The sequence below is a fragment of the Neofelis nebulosa genome, chromosome 14, assembly GCF_028018385.1.
Source record: "Neofelis nebulosa isolate mNeoNeb1 chromosome 14, mNeoNeb1.pri, whole genome shotgun sequence".
Classification (NCBI taxonomy): domain Eukaryota; kingdom Metazoa; phylum Chordata; class Mammalia; order Carnivora; family Felidae; genus Neofelis; species Neofelis nebulosa.
The window spans coordinates 54,516,884-54,530,315 of NC_080795.1; the positions used below are offsets into that span (position 1 = coordinate 54,516,884).

The 13,432-nt window shown below is 35.3% G+C and overlaps 1 protein-coding gene across 1 annotated transcript in view; it reads left to right on the top strand.

The window, feature by feature from the left end:
• Positions 1-13,432, top strand: part of PKHD1L1 (PKHD1 like 1) — a 159,903-nt gene that overhangs the window by 61,503 nt on the left and 84,968 nt on the right. Inside the window, exons 31-39 of the mRNA XM_058698855.1 lie at positions 832-964; positions 1,674-1,869; positions 3,959-4,101; positions 4,509-4,613; positions 5,321-5,509; positions 6,306-6,476; positions 7,502-7,725; positions 8,508-9,492; positions 12,810-13,058. Of these exons, the coding sequence (XP_058554838.1) occupies positions 832-964; positions 1,674-1,869; positions 3,959-4,101; positions 4,509-4,613; positions 5,321-5,509; positions 6,306-6,476; positions 7,502-7,725; positions 8,508-9,492; positions 12,810-13,058 (2,395 nt within the window). The remainder of the gene's footprint in view (positions 1-831; positions 965-1,673; positions 1,870-3,958; positions 4,102-4,508; positions 4,614-5,320; positions 5,510-6,305; positions 6,477-7,501; positions 7,726-8,507; positions 9,493-12,809; positions 13,059-13,432) is intronic.

The window sequence follows — 13,432 nt, forward strand, 5'->3', positions numbered from 1 at the left end:
TCTGTCTCTGTCTCAAAAATAAATAAAACGTTAAAAAAAATTAAAAAAAAAAGTGTTTAAATTTAAACCAAGACTCTTGTTTGTTTATTATGTGCACAATGATGCTGGATACGGTAATTAACATTAAAAAAATTTAGCAGACTAAGTGGGGGTATTATGTAGTTGAAATCTATAGGAAGAGTAAATTAGAGCACGTGTTGGACCGAATGATGATGAGAATCTGGAGGATAGGGTAAGTGAAAACATTGTTTAGATTTTGTGTTTCAGCTAAAGGCTGAGTGTGCATTAAGCAAATACTACGTGCTGGAAAAACTGTTTTTCCTAATTGGGAAATCTGTAGGTCCTCTATCAGTGAGAACACCAAACGTTTTCCTTAGGGGTCCAAGTATTCGTCTTGCATTGTGAATCCAAGTCAGCAAAAGATATAATAATGTGATTTGTCAATGAAGAGGAATAGATTACATGAGTGTATTTTAAGAGCAAAATGTCAAAACTTTTAGTATCTTATGCTTTATTAATTTAAAAGAGTCACTTGTCCAGAGCATCTTAACTATATTGCAGAGCCCTTAGGAATCCAGTAATATAGATACATTTAAGTTGGTCATAACCTCCCTCAAAACCAGTACATCATATACCTTTATCTAAAACATTAAAACACGTAGCCTGCATTTGACACCACAGCTTTCTAAATATCTGAAAATTGATTCTGATTCACAACTTTGAAACAAAACATCTTCAGCAGTTTATTTTGAATGGTTCTAGTTGTTTTTAGCCATCAGATTTCTTCATCTCAACATTGAATATTTTCTAATTTTTTTCTTCTTATTTCAGAGAACTGAGGGTACAGTTGATATTTCAGTTATTACCAATGGATTTCAAGCCTCAGCAAAGGATGCTTATAGTTATAACTGTTTGCAGACCCCGGTTATAACTGATTTTAGTCCAAAAGTACGAACAATACTAGGTAAGGAAATTTTTAATGAGATCAGTCATTTGACATGTGCATGAAAGATATATATGTATATGTAAGATGCATGTTTGTAAGATATATATACATACGTCATCACACATACATATACATCACATATATAAATGTAAACTATTTCTAGAAAGGTTTTTGAAGTATAGTTTCTCCTGCAATTTTTTTTTATTGTTTATTTGTTTTTGAGAGAGAGGGAGGGAAATCGAGCATACATGGGGGTGGGGTAGAGAGAGGGGGATACAGAGGATCCAAAGAAGACTCTGTGCTGACAGCAAAAAGCCCATTGCAGGGCTCGAACTCAGGAACTGCAAGATCATGACCTTAGCTGAAGTCGGACACTTAACCAACCAACTGGGCCACCCAGTTCTTTCTTAAAGCAAAACCAGCCACAAGTTCTATTAGTCTATTTATTATTTCACTTTGAACATGTGTGATAAGGAGAAAAATATTAAGTTTTTTAGAAAGTACTTTGCCATCTTTTTTTCCTCTGTGAAACAATTAGATATGAATTTTATCTCCATATGGCAGATATCAATTCTTGCACTGATTTTTCTTTTGCCCCTGCAAGCGTTAGGATTTCCTAAATCTGATGAAAGATAAGAAATGAGTTCATTTACTTAATATGCAAATTTTATGCCACATAATAAGTGGAATCTTCTTCTAAAACTTCTGTTCTCTTTTAAAATAATAGGAGAAGTTAATTTAACAGTTAAGGGTTATAACTTTGGCAATGAACTCGCACAAAACGTGGAGGTGTATGTTGGAGGAAGACCCTGCCAGATTTTTCACTGGAATTTCACAGATATTAGATGTCTTTTGCCCAAGTTGTCTCCTGGAAAACATGATATCTATGTAGAAGTCAGAAACTGGGGTTTTGCATCTACAAGGTATAGTAATGACCATAAACTCATGGGGTTGTGGGACACATGGGGCTAACAGCTTTGGGATAAGAAAAGAAGTAGCCATTCATCTTCTAATATTTGCAGTTGCTTTCTTCACCCATCTCTATCTCCTTTTGCAAAAGATTCTGAAAATATAAAGTGCAATACGTGCTTAGTTTTGAGAACAATTCAGATTATGTTGTAGGATTCTCTGTAGAACTAGATTTGTGTATATATCACATATTTTCATTCATTCTGGAAATACTTACCGAGCAGTTAGTTACTTGTTCACTGCTGAATTCACAGTGCAGAATAAGAGGGACATGTCCTCTGCCATTAATAATACCCACAAATTTTGTTGGGGAGGCAGATTTCAAACACATTACATCAATAACTTAATTATAAGTATGAAAGAGGCTATGAATAAGAGGTTGCAGGTCTGTAAGAGCATATAGTAGAGAGCACTGACTTTTCCTGAGGGACAGGAAAGCATTCTCTAGAAGGTGACAATTAAGCCAAGAAATGGGTAGGAGCTGGCCATCTGAAGGAGAGGATGGAGAGAATCTTTCTCCAGCTTTTTCCTGTAGGTAACTTCTCACTATTTTCTTCCTGGAAGCTGTTTGTTAAAATTTTGAAGTAAAATTTCAGTGCTGGCCTAAGGAAAGTACTGGTGTAGATACTTAGAAAAAGAGAAAACTAAAATTTAGGAATTAAGAAAAAAGCAGGTAAAGCTGAAGTCAGAATAGGAGGAGAGATTATCACAGCAGAATCTTGAGGTGAAGGAAGATGAGCAAGAGCAACCACGAACGAACCCCAGAACTACATCCCGCCTTTGATTAACAGGGCAGCTGGTTTGTGCTTTTGGCGTGATGGAGATAATGAATAGAATTGATAGCATACACAGCTGGGTGTTTCACTGGCAGTTTAAGAAATACCAATCCAGGGGCACCTGGATGGCTCAGTGGGTTGAGCATCCCACTCTTGATTTCAGCTCAGGTCATGATCCCAGGGTTGCGGGATTGAGCCCCATGTTGGCTTCTGCACTGGGCATGGACCTGCTTAAGATTCTTTCTCTTGCCCTTTGCGCCTCTCCCCCCACCTCTTCCTCAAATAAAAAAATAAAAATAAAAAAATAAATAGCAATTCAGTTGCATAGAGGAAGTGAAATAAAAGTTAATACAAAGACTCATTTTACTTATGGTGAGAGCTAGGATGTAGGAGTCTACTTCTATGTATCAGGTCAGAACAGCATGACCTCCTCGGAGACACATCGTCTGTAACAACGCAAAACAAATTTAAAACTCCCTCATTGAAATAGTGGGAAGGGAGATCATGACAAGTTTCCAACATATATAGAATAATAAATTCAAATTAGTTGCATACAACTTTTATTTCTTTTTTAAAATTTTTTTATATGTTTAATTTTTGAGAGAGAGAGAGAGAGCATGAGCAGGAGAGGGGCAGAGAGAGAGGAGACAGAATATGAAGCAGGCACTGTACTGACAGCTCAGAGCCTGACATAGGGCTCAAACCCACGAATGGTGAGATCATGACCTGAGCCAAAGTCGATGCTTAACCAATTGAGCCACTCAGGCGTCCTATTTCTTAAATGAAATGTATGGAATTTCATTTCTATACTCTTACAGATCATGAATGCTGCCTTTATGTTTTACTGTAATGAATATGTAAAATATTTTAAAGGATAGCATATATTTCTTGTGACCTCAGTTCTCATAACCATATTTATTTCACAATATTTTAATTTCCTCCATCTGAAATTATTCTGCCATGGGATTTTCAGAAAACTAATTTTCATTGTTAGGGAAAAACTATTATTATATACATTATGATTATATATATAGTATGTTGTTACATATGTTATATGATTATATTATTATATATATACACACATACATACAAACCATCCAACCAAATTAAAGCCATGATAATTATCAGATTATCTAGTTTGAAAAAGTAATGTCTAATTAAATATTCAACTTCTTCCTCCTTTGAAATGGGTCATATTCTAATAAGAGTTTAGCAACAGGGCGCCATGGAAAAGTCACTGAAACATCTACCAATTTTTCTTTTGCAGAGATAAGTTAAGTGCTTCTATACAGTATATTTTGGAAGTGACCACCATGTTTCCACAGAGAGGCTCTTTATATGGTGGAACTGAAGTCACTATTATGGGCATGGGGTTCAGCACAATACCGACTGAGAACACTGTGCTCTTAGGTAAGAGTTTCATCCTCACCAAAGAGTGTTATCCCTTTTTCTCACTGTAAAGGATGTGCTTATAGGTGCTGAGTTATTACACAAATACTGTTCAATCATGGAAACGTTATTTTTCTATTAGTGTATAAAAAGTTAAGTGTGGTTAAGGTAGTAAAGAGAAATTGAGTAACTTTTTTAATTTTAATAAATATTTTACATTTGATGCATATAAAACACTTTAAAAAGCTAAGGTCTCTGTTGTAAAAATAATCAGTACACAAACATGATAACTATCAGAAAACTATCAAAGATCCTGCTACATAATGTGGAGTTTTTGTGGCTCCTTTACTGTTTACTACTTATACTTCATTTCTATATTTTACAAAAAGTATTTGAGAAAAAATTTCCCCCATCTTTTTTCTTTCTAGGGTCCTTCCATTGCAGTGTGATTTCATCATCAGAAAATGTCATAAAATGTATTCTTCATTCAACAGGGAATACATTTAGGATTACCAACAGTGGAGAAGATTCAGGTATCAGCCAACATTTGTATATTGTAAATAATGGAAGCACTTTACCCTGGTATTGATTTTATTTTCATTTATTTAATACTTCAAAGTACTCAGAGAATAAATATTGCTATTTCTTTCTATAATTGGTCAGTAATTTGTCTATACTTTATCTCTTTGACATAGGGGGCTACATATAGAATGAGCCAGTGGTAGACTTGAGTCTAAAACGCTAGACTGCAATTGCCAAGATGAGGAATCGCCATTCGATTTTATTGCAGTCCCAAACCTACTGAGTGTCTGTTGTTTGTTATTGGTCATAGGTCCCTAAATAAATATTCAAATTGACGTTATATAGATTTTCGCATGCCTCTATGCCTGAGAAAATTATGTTTAAAAAATTGACCATAGCTTTAAAAAAATATTCCATGTGACATTTCTGAACAACTTGTTATTGACTTTCTGATTTTTTTCAAACTGTTTCTTGATCATCAGTTTTGGAGGTGAGTGGCTTATTTTTTTCCTTAGCTTCTCATGATCATACTTTCCATTATTTCTGTTTATTTTTGTTACATGTTTAAATTATGCACATAAAAAATTTAGGATGTTAGCCTAAAAGAGTTTTTTGCTAGTAGCTGTACAAAAATGCAATATTTGCAAAGATAATTATTGAGAATTTTTACTCCTTTTCCTTTTTTCTTTTAAAAATGTGTCTCAATTCTTGCTCCTAGTACATGGATTAGGTTATGCCTGGTCACCATCAGTCTTAAATGTATCTGTGGGAGACACAGTGACATGGCATTGGCAAACACATCCATTTCTCAGGGGAATAGGATACAGGGTTTTCTCTGTATCCAGTCCTGGAAGTGTAATTTATGATGGCAAAGGATTTATGAATGGAAGAGAAAAATCTGCATCAGGTATGTTTCCACTTTGTTGAATTTCGTGTTATGTTTCTTTTTCCTAGATATAATAAAAGGATATTGTTTATATTTAAAATACTTTTGCATAAATAATATGTATAAATACACAAATGATTTATTTGACATTGTATTGCTATAGTAAAAACATTAAAAATTTATAAACCTATTATAAGTGAATGTAAGCAATGTATTTTGTATATCAGAGATGATTTCTGATATCAGAAATGTCTTTCTTCATTCTGGAATAACCAACCAATTGAAAAAGTATTGAGATAAGCAAAATACAAAGAAAACTGGAGTATGACACCAAACTAGTAGCAAGTAACAAATTTCTGTCGATTGGAATCAGCCTTAAAATCAGTATTTCTCCTAGAACAGTTCAGTGTAAAGTGTACTGTTAGACTGCCTATTTTGTTATATATATATATATATATATATATATATATATATATATATAATCACTTTGAACTTTTTCTCATGAACACAAAGTATTGTTTATTTTTCACTGCATGTTGAGTTTTTCTTTAAAATTTGGTAAGTTATGCCATACTTAATGTGGTTTTCTAGAAAAATTAATGCTGGCTCTTGTCTTCCTGGAATGTAATTTCATTATACAAGATGGTTCTTTTATAACCAGTGAATCATTTTTTTTACTACTTCCTGTTGAAATGTCATGTGCATGAAAAATAATAAACCTGTCATCTGCATGTGTGTTTGAATGATCATTTGAAATTTCTTTTTGAGGATGCATTAATTGCTTGTATTTATTACATACAATCTTATTTTATGGCAGGTTCATTTTCTTACCAATTTACTTCACCTGGAATCCATTATTATAGCAGCGGGTATGTTGATGAGTCTCGCTCTATTTTTCTCCAAGGAGTCATTAATGTTTTACCAGCTGAAACCAGGCACATTCCCCTGCATCTGTTTGTGGGTACCACTGAAGCTACATACGCTCCAGGTAAGAGGGTTAAAGATGGAAACTCTGTTACTCCAGTGACCCAGGGTGTATGTGACCTTTCTGGAGGAGGAGGCTGATGACTAGGTCTAACACTGCTTCTGTCTCTGACCAACCACACGACCTTGAATAAATCTGGACTGTTCTAAGACTGGAATTTGTTCTATAAAATGAGGCCCATGTTAATGTTGTCCTACCATTCTCCCAGAATCCTTGTGTGCCTCAAATGAGATGTAGTGTGAAGAAGTTATGACACTCTGAGGGCACCTGGATGGCTCAGTTGGTTGAGTGTTGGCTCATGTCATGATCCCAGAGTCAAAGTCTCCAGCCCTGCATTGGGTTTCACACTGAGTATGGAGCCTGCTTGAGATTCACTCTCTCTCTTTCTGTCTCTCTCTCTCTCTGCTTGTCTTCCTCTGTCTGTCTGCCCCAATCATGCTCTCTCTTTCTCTCTCTCTCTCTCTAATAAAAAAAAAAAAATGGGCCACCTGAGTGCCTCAGTCGGTTAAGCATCCAACTCTTGATTTCGGTTCAGGTCATGATCTAACAGTTTGTGGTTCCAGCTCCATGTCAGGCTCCGTGCTGACAGTGCAGAGTATTCTTGGGTTCCCTCTCTCTCTCTTTTCTCTCTCTCTCTGCCTCTCTGCCACCCACCCCCACTCACACTTTCTCTCTCAAAATAAACTTAAATAAAAAATAAGGTTCTGACCCTCTGTATGTGCCCCAAAATATATTAAGATGTGAAATGATGTTAGTGTTTTATTTTCCCTATAGAATCTGGCTTTAGAAACATTGAAAAGGAAATTATTTTTATATTCACTTTTCTCTCTTTACTGCACCATCCTTGTCCAGGTCTTTATTTTAACTTTGTATTTCCTGAGCCCGTCTTGTCATTAAAACAAAAGAAAAGAAAAAGTTTTAATGGAATATAAGCCACCACCATTAAAATAAAGAGTAATGCATTCTGAGAACGGTTCTTGTTTTAGAATATTTATACATGACTTACAGGTAGTTCTTTTTATCTAAAGGACCTGTGAGTTTGCACTTGGGAAGCTCTGGGACAGACTGCCTAGCAACAGAACCCCAGTGTGGCCTGAACAATACTGGGGTTAAAAATTCAGATAGATTGGTCTTTGAGCTTTCAAGTTGTTTTTCACCATCTATAAGCAACATTAGTCCATCCGCTGGAACACTACATGAATTGATAACAATTACTGGATGTGGCTTCAGTAATCTCACATGTGCTAATAAGGTAAGAATATAATGATCTCCTTTTTACTACTGTGTACTCAATAAAAGGAAAATGTTTCATCCATAACCTCATAACGTAATTCCTAACAGCTTTATTGCAATATAATTCATATACCATACAATTCACCCATTGAAAGTGCATAATTGAATAGCTTTTAGTATATTCACAGAATTGTGTATCCATCCCCACACTCAATTTTAGAACATTTTACCTTAACCCTTAGACATTATCCCCAACCTCTCCAACCCTTCTAGCCCCAAACAACCATTATCTATTTTCTGTCTTTATGGATTTCCCTATTCTCGACCTTTCTTATAAATAATTGAGTAATGTATAAATAATAGAATGATAATAATAATAAAATAAAATGTATAAATAATAATGTGGTCATTTGTGACCAGCTTTATTCACTTAGTGTAATGTTTTCAAGGTTCTTCAATGTTATATACTATGTTTATCAGTGCTTCATTCCTTTTTATGGCTGAATAATATCCCATTATATAGTATACACATTGTATTTATCCATTTATCATTTATGGGCATTTAGATTGTTTTCACCTTTTTGGCTATTATGAATAATGTAGCTATGACCATTCATGTATGGTCATAATTTAGTTTTAAGATTGATCCAAGAGATGCTTTAATCAGCCCCCCAAATCAGTTTTATGAAGAAAAAAGTTTGCACATGATTAAATTTTTAAAATTCAGTTGCTGTTAATATAAAATTTAAGTTCACTCCAGAGTAATGTATTGACTTGTTTCCATATTCATCTTACTTTCAGGTTACGATTGGTAGCTACCCTTGTATTGTAGAAGAAAGTAGTGATAATTCCATTATTTGTCATATCGACCCTCAAAACTCAATGGACGTTGGCATCAGGGAAATTGTCACATTAACTGTCTACAACCTGGGCACTGCTCTCAATACGCTGTCCAGTGAATCTGATGGGCGTTTTGTACTTTTGCCAAACATCGACATGGTGCTGCCAAATGCAGGATCAACTAGTGGAATGACCAGAGTGACCATAAAAGGCTCTGGATTTGCGGTTTCTTCTGCAGGTGCAGAAGTCTTTATGGGTCATTTGCCATGTAAAGTTCTGTCCGTAAATTACACAGCCATTGAGTGTGAAACATCTCCCGCTCCCCAACAGCTGGTGAAAGTGGATCTTCTAATACATGGAGTGCCTGCCCAGTGTCAGGGGAACTGCAGCTTTTCATACTCAGAAAGTATCACTGCTTTCATAACAAGAATCCTCCCAAACTCCATCAAAGGACCTGGGGAAGTTCTTATTGAAGGAGACGGTTTTGGCACTGCCTTGGAAGACATTGCTGTTTTCATTGGAAACCAACAGGTCAGAGCAATAGATGTTAATGACAATAACATCACTGTGCTGGTGAGTCCTCTCCCAGCTGGACTTCATCCTCTTAGTGTTGTGGTGGGAAGTAAAGGTGTGGCTCTGGGGAACCTTACTGTTAGCAGCCCAGCAGTTGCATCTGTCACACCCATTTCTGGAAGCATTGCTGGTGGAACTCCTTTGGTGATCACAGGAAATGGCTTCTATCCAGGCAACACCACAGTCACTGTTGGGGATGAACCTTGTGAAATTATTTCTGTCAACTCCAGTGAAGTCTCCTGCAGTACCCCAGCAGGGATGGTTGGGAGGGTCGATGTGAAGATCTCCGTTAATACAGTTGCTTATCCAGCTCTGTCATTTACATACACCTTGGAGGATACTCCGCTTCTCAGAGAAATTGATCCAAGGACAGGTACTCCAATGCCTTCCTTTTATTGTCTTGATATGATATTATCAGTAATATTTACTAGTGTAGAAATGGAATAATGTTTATCTGTGATTATTAAGATGTGTTCTTAGACAATCCACTTAACTCAATTAATACATGGGATTTGAGTTCTGTGTGGTTTCCGTTTTGTGATTATTTTTTGCACATTCTTATGATGAAATTTTTAGTCAAATTCCAACTTCTACTTTGAAACAAAATCCCCATTAACATGACCTGAATTTCAAAATGAGGAAGAAATAGATGGGTATCTAGGAGTTGAATTGATAATTTATGTCATTAATGCTGGTATGGCACAGGAAACAACTGTTAAAATTCAGGGGTAGGTGATCTTACTAAACATTGAGACTTTTTCTATGTATCTTGTTTCCATGAAGCTACAATTGAATACTAACTTATTAACTCAACAGAGTACTTTTTAAGAAGGTAATTGGCCCATTCAGATGGAAAAAATATTATGAAATAAGATTTGCATAATGATTTAGCATAACTCATTTTTCTAAGCTAAGAATAGATTGAGATGTCTTCTTAATTTTTTTTGTCATTATTCTATGCTGTTTCTGATAATCAAGGTGTTGGAATGCTTATCATCTACATAATGAATTCTGGAGAGGCAGCTATAGTGTAAAGGTGAGAACATGGCCTTGATGCCTAGGTTCAAATCTTGGTTCTTCTAATTTATAGTAATACAACTTTGGACAAATTTTTTTTAAATATTAGTTTCCTTATACATGCAAGTACCTACCTGATAAGGTTAAATAAATTCATTCATAAAATGTAACTTAGAGTGGCAACTTTAATAAGAAAATAATTAAATGTTAGCCTTAAAAAAATTTTTTTTTACATTTATTTATTTTTGAGAGACAGAGACAGAGCATGAGCAGGGGAGGGGCAGAGAGAGAGGGAGACACAGAATCTGAAGCAGGCTCCAGGCTCTGGGTTGTCAGCACAGAGCCCGACGCGGTGCTCGAACTCACAAACCGCGAGATCATGACCTGAGCCGAAGTTGGACACTCAACTGACTGAGCCGCCCAGGCACCCCTAAATGTTACCCTTTTAAAAGGCTATTTAAAAATAATCTTTTTAAGTTTATATTACCAGAAAATGTGCCAGGTTTGGGTAAGATGTATTCTCTCCCTTCGAGAAGTTTGCTAGTGAAATTTTCTTTGATACATTAAGTTTTCTCATTTAGGAATTTTTTTTTTTTTTTTTTTAATTTTTTTTTTTTTTTCAACGTTTTTTATTTATTTTTGGGACAGAGAGAGACAGAGCATGAACGGGGGAGGGGCAGAGAGAGAGGGAGACACAGAATCGGAAACAGGCTCCAGGCTCCGAGCCATCAGCCCAGAGCCTGACGCGGGGCTCGAACTCACGGACCGCGAGATCGTGACCTGGCTGAAGTCGGACGCTTAACCGACTGCGCCACCCAGGCGCCCCATCATTTAGGAATTTTTTTTTAAAGCGAACATTAATATAGCAATAACATACATTTCCCCATGTATTTGTAATCATTGCAAATGATGAATTGGATATTGGCATGTGTTTGTATTTCTGTGAGCCATTTCTGTTCCATCTTTTTTGCCTGAGTGTATCCTTCTTTAAAAAAAAAAAAAAAAAAAAAAAGGTTTATTTAGGGACACCTGCCGGGCTCAGTCGGTTGAGTCTGACTTTGGCTCAGGTCATGATCTCATGGTTCGTGAATTGAAGCCCTGCATCAGACTCTCTGTGGTCAGTGCACAGCCTGCTTCGAATCCTCTGTCTTTCTCTCTCTGCCCCTCCCCCAGTTGTGCTCTCTCAAAAATAAATAAAACATAAAATAAAAATTAAAAAATTAAAAATAAAGTTTATTGATTTTGAGAGAGAGAGAGAGAGAGAGAGAGAGAGAGAGAGAGAGAGAAGGAGAGAGGCAGAGAGAGAGGGAGACAGAGAATCCCAAGCAGCACAGGGCTCAAACTCTTGGAACCTTGAGATCATGACCTGAGTCAAAATCAAGAGTCAGACTCTTAACATACTGACCCACCCAGACACCCCTGAATGTCTCTTTCAAGCAATGTATTTGAAGTTATGGAACTTGCAGACAAGGGAGAACTGAGCTGCTTTATTTACCAAAGAGATAGGCAATAGATCAAACTTAGAACAACACTTCCATTTGAAAGGTGAAAATGCTAGACAAAATTATAAATTTAAGACTAAAAAATCATTTTTTTTGGCTTGTATCTTAAAACTATTCCTAACATGAAAGATCTTATTAATTTCTGTGGTCTTTAAAATGACCATTTAAATGTCAGTGGTCTTAACTATGGTCAGTTATATGGCCATTTTTACCATTACTACTTGAATTAAAATCAGCCTACTATTTGATGACTCTATGTGTAACAAGTTATGTTGGTTAATATCTATTCACTTATTCTTTAAATATTCATTTGGCATTCATTTGGATGAACTATGAAAAATTCCATGTGTTTAATGCCCTTAATGCATTTTTGTGAAAAGGAAGAAGGATTGAAGTACTTTGTTCTTTGTGCATTTATTCAAGGCATCAACATTCATCTATAATTCTTTAAATTAATTCCTTGTTTCTGTATTTACTATCTTACCTATCATAATTTGTTTATCAAGTATATATATTGAAAATATTTAAATTAAGAAAAAGAATCCATCCTCAAAAGAGTTGCCAATATCAGGAAAGTACTAAAAATAAAAAATTCTAAGCCTCATTCATAAGATATACTCCAACTCACCACCCTGCTCATTCATACTTTTTTTTTTATTTTGAAAGAGAGAGAGAAAGAGAGAGAGAGAGAGAGAGAGAGAAAGCATGATCAGGGGAGGGACAGAGAGAAAGGGAGAGAGAGAGAATTCCAAGCAGGTTCCACACTGTCAGTGCAAAGCCTGACGTGGTTCTTGAATCCATGAAGCACAAGATCATGGCCTAAGCCAAAATCAAGAGTCAGACACTTAACCCACTGAGCCACCCAGGTGCCCCAGACATTCATACTTCTTAATTCTAAATCTTTTTCTTCTCTCTTCCCCTCTTCTGCAGTAGCCTGAATTAACATTAACAATAGCAGAATAACAATGTGCTGGAAAATAATGAATGTTGAGATAATTTATAGTAAATATACTATAGATTATAATATATGGTATAGCCAAACTTTGTATTTTGTTAATATTTTTTAAGCTTTAAAATACTGGATATTATTTTGTTTATGGAAGTAATTAAGTATATCTTTCAATGCATATATAAGTACTGGATATATTGTTTTCTTTTTTTTTTTTTAAAGGTCCACCAGGAACCCAAATTCAAATCACTGGATCTAATTTTGGTATTGATATCTTGGAAATTTCCGTGATGATAAACAACATCCAGTGTAATGTAACCATGGTCAATGATAGTGTATTGCAGTGCATCATTGGAGATCATGCTGGTGGCACCTATCCTGTCATGATGCATCATAAGACAAAAGGCTTTGCTGTGTCCACAGTTGTATTTGAGTACCCACTTACTATTCAGAATATTCATCCAAGCCAAGGTAGCCATGAATGTGTAGGAACCTACAAATATTTTATATTGTTTCAGTAAACACTTAATCTTATTTAAAAAAATATTCTTTCAACACTGCTAAGATTCGTAGTTCCTATAACACATTGAAGATAGTTTGGTTTATCCATCAAATAAGTATGTGCATGTATCAATGAATCACTTCAAAATATTCATTTACTGCCTATATTTCTGTTAGTGTTAACATAATTTTATAAAATCATATTTAGATGTCACTGACCTATAATTACGAATACATAAATATTTTTTTCTATTTGAAAATTATTTTAGTGGTTAAAGAAAGTATAATCAAGGTACTCTTAATTAAATAGTAATTTTGCATTTATGTTTTGACTACTCTGAAAT